General features: G+C 36.9%; 1 protein-coding gene across 1 annotated transcript in view; it reads right to left on the bottom strand.

Annotated features, from left to right (window-relative positions):
• Nucleotides 1-2,380: 2,380 nt before the first annotated feature.
• TERT (telomerase reverse transcriptase) overlaps nucleotides 2,381-11,218 on the bottom strand; it is a 24,832-nt gene continuing 15,994 nt past the window's right edge. The window contains exons 10-16 of the mRNA XM_072329562.1: nucleotides 10,178-10,249; nucleotides 8,951-9,136; nucleotides 7,531-7,657; nucleotides 7,128-7,189; nucleotides 4,964-5,088; nucleotides 4,635-4,772; nucleotides 2,381-2,808 (exon numbers count right to left, since the gene is read on the bottom strand). Of these exons, the coding sequence (XP_072185663.1) occupies nucleotides 2,705-2,808; nucleotides 4,635-4,772; nucleotides 4,964-5,088; nucleotides 7,128-7,189; nucleotides 7,531-7,657; nucleotides 8,951-9,136; nucleotides 10,178-10,249 (814 nt within the window). The 3' untranslated portion in view covers nucleotides 2,381-2,704. The remainder of the gene's footprint in view (nucleotides 2,809-4,634; nucleotides 4,773-4,963; nucleotides 5,089-7,127; nucleotides 7,190-7,530; nucleotides 7,658-8,950; nucleotides 9,137-10,177; nucleotides 10,250-11,218) is intronic.

Here is an 11,218-nt window from a genome sequence, read left to right as displayed (position 1 = left end):
GAGACACGTCCATAATAAAAACTACAGTCAAATAATATAGACATAAGCTGAGAAAATAATGAGACCATGTATAGGTTTATAGACTTGCATCTTGTAGATGCATCTTGAGTCACCGTCATGACACAGACAGTGGAAATTTTGACCTCTCTGATTTCTGAGCTGCTCATTCTTGTTCCCCTGATGACAGACTTCATGGATCGCTGGACATATGCTTCAGTCTGCAAAAGAAGGCAAAGGGAAGAGACTTTTCAGTCCCTGTAACTACAGTTCACACAACAGGAAAATACACAAGGTTAAGTTACTGTTTAGCTGAAGTAGGCACGTAGAAAATCTGCTAAACAGCTCTTCCAGGAATGTTGCCTTCCTGTTCATAACGGAATTCCTAACGCTAAGATACAAATTTGTATAACAAGCTTAAATATATATTAATACAAACCAAATGAAAACCCAAAATGAAAACACAGCAAGTGCATTGCAACAGCGCCAGAAATGAGGAAGCTTCCAAATTATCCTAAAAGAGAGAGAAAACCTGTAGAGAGGAGACCATAGTCCTTCTGGGACACAAGCATTTCCCTACACTGCAAAATCTCATACCTACCTCAAACTGCAATTCACAGCTTCAACTTCCCCTAGAAGTGTTGAGTTTCTCCCTTTCTGCTCTGCACACTGATAGTAAAAAAATCAACTATTATCCCAACCCCAATTCCTCCCGAAAGGGTCCCAAACAAAGTCTCCAACAAGCTGACTCAGAGCATATTTTACCACTGTGATATATTGCATTATTTTATTTTAAAACAATAAATTGCAGGAGTAGCTTTAAGGAATATTTCTACCTTCCCTTCAATGGTATGGACCAATCACTTTAGTGCAGTAAACCTGTGCTACTCTTAGGTTAAATCTATTCCTTAAGCATTTGTTCCCAGCATTTTCTCCGCCAGTCCTGAACTGTAGCAGCAAGTTTCCAGTATAGTACAGAGTGTCATGTTGTCTACAATCTTACACATTTTGCAAATGGAAAATTGGAATTAGTTTCAGCCCTGCTTTCAGTGGCCTTCTTAAATAGGCTATTTTAAAAAGAAAGTGAAATCTGAGAAGTATTTGCATTTGTTTACAAATAGCCTTCAGAAACAGCAGCTACTGCTTTAAACTGATGACTTAAGCAAGTAGTTACACATAAAAGCAAACATCAGCTCAGAAAATTGCAGCACACTTCACATATTTTTCCCCAAAAATACACCTTCAACTGAGATGTTTCCTTGTTAGTTTATATGTCATCTAGTCTGCTGTGCTGTTCAGCACAGAACAGAACCCACCCTCTCAGCACGCATTCATATCATAGGTTCTTGGCTTCTAAGATCATTTTCGGACGTCCCCAGCCCCTATCTTGCACAGTTCTTTCATAGCAGGCGTGCTTATCCATTCTCAGGAAGTAATTAGGCTCCTCCTTCTCAGGAGGTTCATCCAGAACACAGTGACCAAGACAAAATAAACATGCATCCATTCTTACTGCCACCCACCAGCAAGGCCTTCTTCAACACGACACACAAAAGACATTGAGCCAGTGCAGTAAGTAGTAAAGAATCAAAATTCATACCACCTGCAACTACACCAAATCTTATTAAGTATAGCAGAAGATGAAAAGAACAGAAGACAGGAAGGAATGCACAGCTGAAGACAGACCAAGTAAGGAGTAAATAGCCATAGGAAGTAACAATTCCCTCAGAAGTGCAGGAAGTTCTTGAAGTGCTTAAATCTCATCCCTGCCAAGAGATTTTATTTATCCTAATAAAATAGCTCTACATTACAGCACTGCAAATTCAACATGTGAGCCCAGAGGAAAAAAAGACACGTGGGCAGGCTTATCAGAGCAGTCATAGAGCAAAATTCAGTCCTGTACAACATGACAACATAAGGGTTAGACAGCAGTTCAGTAATATTAAGGAGCAAAAGATAAGCCTAAATAAAGAACAGGAAATACAAATATATCAAGCAGATTACTTTTCTATTATCTAATCAATAACTCTGTTTCCCCTTGTTTTTGTAGTTATAAATACATTGCCACTGTTCTGTACGTTTCTATAAACTCTCAGAATATATTAAACATGTTGAACATCCCCAGATTTGGCATACACATTTTGACTGTGTTCTCCAAAGCAAAAAAAATCCTTATTGCTGGGCACAGACATGAAACGCACTTTCCCTGTACCAATAAGTGCCTTTCAAGACACTGCAGAGTTGGGTGGGATTGAGCTGTAGTTTACTATAAAATAAAGATATTGGAGACAATATGCATTATTGCAACTTCGTAGACAATTTATTATAAAATTATCTGCAACAGACGATCAAAGAACAGCTCTTCAGAAACAACACGTGGCAAAAACGTTGATCTGTTTATACAGACAGCTTAAGTATGTCTTCATCAAGAAGATAGGAATTACTGAAGGAAATCAAGTCAAGTTCAGTGGTTGTACTTCAAACAGACTTCAAAAGTACAGAAAAAGAGAAACATGAAAATGTTAACAAAACAGCTTACTCTTTTAAAGTCATTATGTGGTACCCCCCAAAAAACCAAAACAACAAAGAAAACTTTCAAGTAAAGATGCTTTCAGTTCACTCTACCTAAATTAACTACAGAGAAAATTAATCTAAAAAACTTAACATTTATTTTTAAGCCTGAAAGGATGACAAAATAAACCTTCATCCCTTAGTCCAGTATAGTTTTGAAATCTTGACAAAGAGATGGTTCCGTCACTGTCTTCAGCAGTTCCATAGTATCCCTTGGGATCTTCCCAAACAGATGCATCTTATCTACAAAAGCATGAAAAACAACATATTACTATTGCAGGTAACAATTCATTCTTAGGCAAATGCTAATAAGTCATGAAATCAACAGCAACGTACTCCAATAAAAAAGCTAAAACACCTGGAACACAAGGATAAAAAGGCTATAAGAAAACATGTCACTCTTCTTCTGCCCTTAAACACAGCAGACAATTGCCAGTTAAAAAAAATCATATGTTAAAACATTAACAAACTATGGAAAAACCAAGGAGTACATTCCTCCCAGTATGTCCTTACGATACTGCTTGTATCTAAGACAAGACTTCTACAGGTTTTTAGAAAACTACAAGACCAATTACTCAGTAACTATATCCACCAAAAAAGTTGTGTCAAAGCAGTGTTACTCTGAAAGACTCTAATTTAAACAACGCCGAGGGCATGGGACAGGTCCTTATCTAGCTGATGATATTTATCTACAGGAGGAAGGTATTCCCAAACTGCTTTTTTTTCCTCCTCGACTTTCAGATATGGCATTAAGGTAGATATGGCTTGGAAATGACATAAGCAAATAGAGGAAAAAGAACTGCATGGAGAAAACATCTTTTTCTCTAATTGTGGCTACAGCAGTCCTCCTCACTGTGTCCTCTTGTAAGGCTACCTGGAAAGACACCCTTTAAGGGGGGAGAATTTTGGAGACTTAAGATTTAAGAGCCTCATTTAATTATCTATTTATTTTTAACATGACATATCAGTTTTGAAATACAGAACGTCATTGAAGTCTACAGCCAACAGAATTAAAGACAATAAAAAGGACTTTTCAAAGATTATAAAGAACATGTAAAATCCTAGCAACAGTTTAAGTCTGTTACCCAAGCAGGGTTGGTAAAATTGTCAATGGTGCAGAAAGGCAGAAGTGCTTGATAAATATTTGTTCTGTATTTGGAAAGGAGATAGATGGTGTATTTATATGTTATCATGATAAGGAAAGACTCTTGCTCCTTTCCAAACTGGTAATAATAGGAGGGATGTTAAACAGTAACTATGCTTTAAATACTTAACTCTGAAGAATGATTTTAACTTGTACTGACAAGCCACTGATGTTGATATTTAACAGGTTTCAGAACACTGGGAAAAGACCTCCTCCCCAATGCCCGTGAGCTCGATATTGATTTCCAAGGAGAGTAATGGAAAAGAACGTGTAGGGACACAAGTGAAAAATGAAGTTTATATCAATTTCTATCAAACAACACAACCTTACAGGGACAACAGTTTTTATATAGCTGATACAAGCTCCAAAATTACAACGAAAAACATAGTTAAGTCAACATAGGTGCTATTACCAGTCTTAGTTATCTCTATGCTACAGATCGCTGTGCCATACAGATATACAGAGCTAGCTTTGTTTTAGAGGAATACACCTGAGTAGTAACAGCTGTGATGTCACAGCTTTGCTGACATCCACACATGCTATCTGATCTCCATAAACATGCCAGAACTTAAAATACAGTGTTCAAAATTAGCTCTAGTATTTTAACACTGTGCTCAGCTTGGACTGCCTCTACAATATGATGTACTGATTACAATAACAACATTATCCTGGAATATATCTGATACAAGTGGAACCGCACAGGCATGAGGAGTGTCAAATAACAATACCTGTGTCTTAAGAACAATGTTCTAGAAAACAAAATGCTGAAAAACATACCATTTACCTACTTAAAGTTAATTGATTTGATTAAGACCAGAAAGCTGGTTACTGTACATTACAGAACAACACAGCATGATAAAAAAAGATTAGATTGCAAGATTTTATGAAAAACATAATTAAACTGTAAAAGTAATTGAATACTTACAGACTTTAAGGGGCTTAAGTAAGCATTTGTAGATAACTTTGTGGTTGGACAGTTTGACAATGAAGGCATGGTAGCAGAGCCATTCTGCTGCTTCAGAAGGGAACGTGCCAGATGCATCTTTGCTACCTAAAGAAACCCCTAGAGACAGAACAAGAAGGAACTGAAAATTGCATGCACTCAGTAGTACAACTGACCCTTCTCACTTCTTTCTGTAGAACCAAAAGGGCTACGCATTCAGGACTATTTGTTCCCTATTATTATTATAAAAAACTCTTTATTTACCTTAAAAATTAAAAGAATTATACTTCACTGCCACTAACACACTATACCTGGATTTTTAGCTTTCAGGATAAAATAGCAGCATGAAGCAGTATCAGAGATGATCCTTAGGAAGAAATAAGGATTGTTCCTAACTTTCTGGTTGAACGGAAGCTGAAGAACACAGGCATGGAACCTGTTGGAATAAAAAAAAAAACAACACAGCCTATTTAATCACAAGCCATTTACTATTTCAAGTGAAATTATCATTATGTACCTTAGGCACTACACCACATTTAAAAGCACCTAACAGCCTTTGGCCAAATAAACACTGTTAGCATGAGAAACCTCTCCTATACACAGATTCCTGCAGTGTCAGGCTTAAGATGTTTCTTCATAAATCACGTGGTGAAACAAGACATTGAAGTCACCTCTGTCAGTAAGAGAATTCTCTTCTGAGTACAATGAATGCCTTGTGAGGAGGGAAAGTTAAACTCACATCCTCACCAGTCTCACATCACAAACCACTGGGCTAGAGAACACACACAAGAAGGAGAGAGGAAGGTGAGGGAAAAAGAAACAAAAACAAACTTAACAACAAAAAAATCTTGTTCTACAGGAAAAAAGACCTCCAAATGATGTATTACCCCACAGACCTGGATCCTCACTCCCTTAGTCTATCTGGAAATCAGTTCTATGCAAATTAATTGTATAGTATGCTCCCTTACACCATAGCATGGACATATTTTAAACCTGTTGGCTTTTTACCTTTGCTCCCAGCTCTGCAAATACAACCCCAATTGCACTGAATATATTGAATATATACAACACTGATTAATTATATTTTTAATTCTTTGACAATGTAGTACTCACTTTATTAAATTAACACAGCAAAAGTATAATTACTTCAAGAAATTCCAGAATACTTCAAATTTGAAGTGTTTAAAGGACAAACAAAATTACTGTACTGAGTCACAGAGTTCTGACTGTTAGTATGATGGAAGTTTTCATGAAGGTATTCTAATGTAATGTTAGAGTGGTGTTTTATTAACTGAAGTGTCACTGTAACAGTAGACAGAAGTAGCTTTGATCAATTATGTGAATCATAGAATTACCCAGGTTGGAAAAGACCTCGAAGATCATCAAGTCCAACCGCAGCCTAACCACAGTACCCCAACTCTAACAACCCTCTGCTAAATCATATCCCTGAGCACCACATCCAAATGGCTCTTAAACACATCTGGGGACGGTGCCTCAATCATCACAGGAAATCATGAGTCAGTCCCAAAAAGGTATTTAAAAGATTTTAAGGTATCAGTGCTGTAGCAGACAAGTCCAGTCACACTTCTTGGGTAATGATACAGAGAATAATACAGATGAGTTGATGCAGAAGGAGCTGAATTTAAGATAAAAACCTCAAGTGTCACTTCCTAAGCAGAACTCTAGCAAAATAGCATATTACTTTCTTTTGTCATTGCTAGGGTTGTATTGAACAGAAAAATACACTCAGTGCATGACAATCCTATAGTAATAACATAAGCAACCACCAAAAAATATGAACAAAAAGGATTTTAGAACTGTGAAGCAGGATACTAAATCTTTACGCTATTCTTTAGACCCACCATCTTCCTGTTTTACTCAGTACAGCCAATCATGTGAAGTTTTTGGTGCAGTTTACTTTATTCTCCCAACCTCCTTATCAGCTCTCATTTCTTTCCCTTCATCCTTGTTTGAAGTGCTTACTTTCTCTGCTAGTAAAGAAAAGCTCACAAGTCAATAACATTTTTATCAATTAAGAAGCAATTAAGACATTATCAGCAGCTAAAAAAAATCTTAGTTAACTTGGAAGAATGAAACCCCACTAAATGCAAAGCTATACAGGTCAAAGTTCCATGTGATTTTAATGGATACAAAGTTCTAGACATAATCTCTATATAACCTGCTTCTCATTGCTCCTAGAGCAAAACAAACTGTTCTTCTTGAAGTCAACTGTAAACACCCATAGATACTGAAAATTAATTTGTCAAAGTGTCATTTAAACACACATACTAACACCATACTCTATCCTGAATCTAATATAATGCAAGAAAACAGTCTTAAGACACAACTGTGTGACTTTCTACTGACATTTAACAATGCACATGTTTATGGTATGCAATTTGCTAAGCAATAGCTGCTGCGTGTCAAGACAGTGTCATGGAACATTCAGAATTACTGCAAGAGGCAGTGACCTACCTGTAAGCCTGAAGTAAAAATATCTTGTAGATGTTAATTAAAACTGTTTTAAGGCTGTTGATCTGGAACAGAACAGAAACAGAACCGCAAGAATATTGACATATCTTGACATATCATTTTGTTTGAGTTCAACAGCAAAAGATGATTTAGAGATGTAGAGGAAAAACAAACAACATTTCATGCTATACTTCCATTATTTCTGTTATGTACCTGAGCAACAACAGGCTCAGAACAGAATGCTCAATTCTGGAAGATGCTGACACCCCAAACATAAGTCAATGCAAAGATTTCAAAGTTAAGGGTATAACATTTCCAGCTCATCTCTTAGGTTACTATTCATTGCTGTTTAATGCAGTTTATCACTAATGAGAATATTTACACACATCCATTTCCACATTCTCACCTTTAAATCAAGAAGCAAAGGATGGCATTTCAGTTTGAGGACTGCAGTCAACTTGCATTTCATGTTTTTCCCAGCTATTCTACTTGAATTGAACGAAAGACTTGATCTGATAGAAGTAAAGGCATAACTAGAAGGAGAAATAAATAAGTAAATCAAGACTCCATGGGCCAACAGACTGAATTAAATTCTGTGAAATAAAGCTAATTTAACTTCTCATCTTATCAGAAACTGCCACCAAATCAATGAGAAATCCAAGAACAAAAAGATGACTATAACAAAATTCAAACTAGAAACCAACAGGACATTGTGTTATTAAGGCTACTGTCTAGGGAATTACTCCAGAACCTCAGAACGGAATCATTTCCAATTATTTAAAACACCACCATCACTGCCACCAGCAACCTTTAAACTGACTTCAGTAATAACTTTGTTATACTCTGTGATCCTTGCAAGCAGGAGCTAAGTTTACCTTGGCTCAACAACCTTAGAATTGCAATTACTGAAGTCAGTCTTATCTAAAGCAAGGAGATCACCCCATAACAAACAGCTGCAGAACTCTGTTTGGTGCCTCCCAGATCATGAGCACCAATGTTATCAGCAACATAAACTGTTTCTTCCATTATTAAACAAGAATGAAAGAAAAAAAAAAATCACACATCCCTTCTCCTTATCTCATATTAATTGACCAAACTTTTCTCTTTTGGAAGACAGTTGAAGAACTTCAGCATTCTGTTAATGCAAAACCTCCTTCTAATTTCTCACTTGAATGTATTCATGGGCTGTTTGTAGACAAAACTACAATATTATCCTTCTGTTTAAAGTTATTTTTCCGTTAACGTTTGAGAAATGTCTAATGCCATCTCTAGGAGTCCTTTCAAAGTGCCTATAAAGCTTTTCAGCAGGATACGTTCTGAGTTTTATGCTGCTTTAGTCAGACTGTTTCACGTGTACGCCCACGTGGATGGTTTAAAGGCAGGTTAGTTCTTCCCTATGCCAACACCTGAAGTACATCAGAGGAAACACCTCTAGAGCTTAAAGAACTACTAGTCCCTCTAGTGTACAGAAAATGAATTCCAACCTGTATTCTTGCAGTACAACTTCTTGTAGTAAGCTGCATACAACGTGAATCCAGAATAAAGTATGTACTTATACCAACTGTGAAGGAAGTTAAACTGAGGTGGTCATATAAAATTTCTCAAAAAGCATGTAGTCACCGTGTGGCATATGGGATAAAACGTACGTGCATTCCACCAGGATCCAAAAGGATCAGAAAAAAGAAGTTTAAATAGCTGTGTAAGAAACAGAACTGTAAAATGTATTTTGCAGTTTATTCAACTATACTATTTACAAGACGCTCTCTTGTTTTTCACTCTGTGTATAACATACAGCAAAGCTAATGCTGGAATATACAACCATTTACCTGGAGTAATCACAATAAACCTCAAGCGTCTGCACATCCAATAATAAACCACACCATGAGATCAAACGACAATCTGGCAGCTGTTTGAACTTGGAACATCCCGGGATATCATCAACAGGAAAATTCACCACTGTTTTCTTGGCATTTATTAAAAAGCCATACTCGGGAATACCTGCTGCTATAGTCCTAAAACAGATAAAAATAGTTAGCCACAAGAAAAAAAAACCAACAGCACAAAAAAAACACCACCATGCTGTGTGATGCATAAAAGAGCAAATCCAGTAATGAAGAGAAACAGCTCTTAAGATTAATAAACACAACTAGAAATACACAAACCTGAAGTCAATGCAGGTAAATAAATAAAAAGCTTAGTGGAAGAGAAAAGCTTTTACAGGTCAATGCCAATGGAAAACTTAGTATTTTAAACACTTGGAACCAGCTGCATAAATCAAACTCACAGAAATCACTAGAAAAAGATGGATAAGAATTATTGTTTCTGAAAGTTCGTGAAAATAAGGATAATCTAGATATCAGGAAATTCATTTATCTGATGAAAAATCTTGAACTTTCTTCAACAAGGTTTTCCCTAGGTATCTCTTTATTGCCAGTAGGCCTGCTGATTACCTACCATAGAATTACCACACATTGGGTCAGCAATATCATCTCATAGACAAGCTGCAGTTTGTCTTATTTGGTCATTTAAGTGCAGGCTTCAGGCTTTTAAAAAGGGAGAGGAAGAGGTAGACTCTTTTGTTGGGAAGTAATATCAGAACACTGTCTCCTCAGAATGAGTTTCTCAAGTCCCTCACTTCTAACACTACATTAGGAAAACTGCCACTGCTTCCTTCCTTCACTTCCAGGGAGTTCACAGGACCTATAGATGCAGAAAGAAGATCTTCCACAGTAGAGGCTACCTGTGTTCAGGAAACCAACAAAGCCTGAGGAGAAGCTAATGCATGAGTGATATTATATTGGAAAGCTATTACAGGGATTAATGGCTTTGAGGCATCCCCAGCCTATAGGTTCAACATACTTCCGAAACATGGATTTACACATACCCAGAAATTTCCTTTTGTTCTGAAACAGAATGGAGGACTAATGAAATCTTTGAAATACCCCATAAAATCAAATGCATCTATGTGTACACAGAGGTATAAAGAAGATCAAAGTAAATGACCTAAAAGATGCTAATGCCTATTACTATAAAGAATATCTTTAATACCATACCTTAGAAAAGTTCTTGCCTGCATTAAATGTGGTGTAACCAACAAAAAGTCATCAATAAGACGTATTAGGACTCTGTAATCAAGAATAAAATGTCATTAAAGTTTTGAATTCATAATCCTTTCAAATCTTTGTCATGCTCTTAGGAGCAATAACTTGCCCATTTTAATTCAGAAGAAAGCAGAGGCTAACAATTTCCAAATCAGGTCTCATGAAGAAATTCTCAATTCTGCTTTTTCCCTAAAAGGCAACTGAGCAGAAAAAAAACAGCACAAAAACGAAAAAGCAAGTAGCTGGCTACGTGATACATGACAGTAGTTTTCAGCACACAACCTGCTCCTCACTAGCTTCTTGGATGTAGCATTTTACACCCTTCCAAGGGCAACCTGCTGTATCCTAGAGTATAAGGCAAAGAAAAGGGGTTTAGAAGCAGGCGCACAGGCAAAGATGAGATATTTTATGTTCTACAGTTCCATCTTCATTTAACACATAGTAGTCTGTGAAGCTACAACTTGGATGTAAAACAGTTGGACACTGTGTTCAGTTTCGAGCACCTCAGTACAGATAGGACATTGAATTGCTGGTGCAGGTCCAAAGAAGGACAAGAAGAGTTGTGAACGACTTGAAGAATATGCCCTGCAAGGAGAGACTGAAGGAACTGGGGCTGGTGCACTTACCCAGAGCACTTTTACACACTACTTTTATCTTGTTTTAGACAGAATTCACAGGAATGGAGGGAAATGTGAACAGGAACAAGCTTCAGGGGACTCACCAATGCCTAGCTCATGTCTATGAAGCTGAGATTCATCTGGCTATCGATTCACAGGGATATAAAAAGGATGCTGTATTCTTATTGTTAATGAAAAAGCAGAGTTTTCACTATACAAACTTTCAGCAATACTCCTAAGAACCAAGCGCACGTAGGGCACGGAAGATGTTAGAAGACCAATGTGGCTTGTAGTACAAGAACCAACATGCTTTTAAAGCATGACTAACTACTGTAGTCTTTGCAAGAAGTCACCCATGCCTACATCTAGGAAAACT

This window comes from Excalfactoria chinensis, chromosome 2, assembly GCF_039878825.1.
Source record: "Excalfactoria chinensis isolate bCotChi1 chromosome 2, bCotChi1.hap2, whole genome shotgun sequence".
NCBI classification, from domain to species: Eukaryota; Metazoa; Chordata; class Aves; order Galliformes; family Phasianidae; genus Excalfactoria; species Excalfactoria chinensis.
Note: the sequence above shows the minus strand (reverse complement) of the source record. Positions and strands in the feature narration are given on the sequence as shown.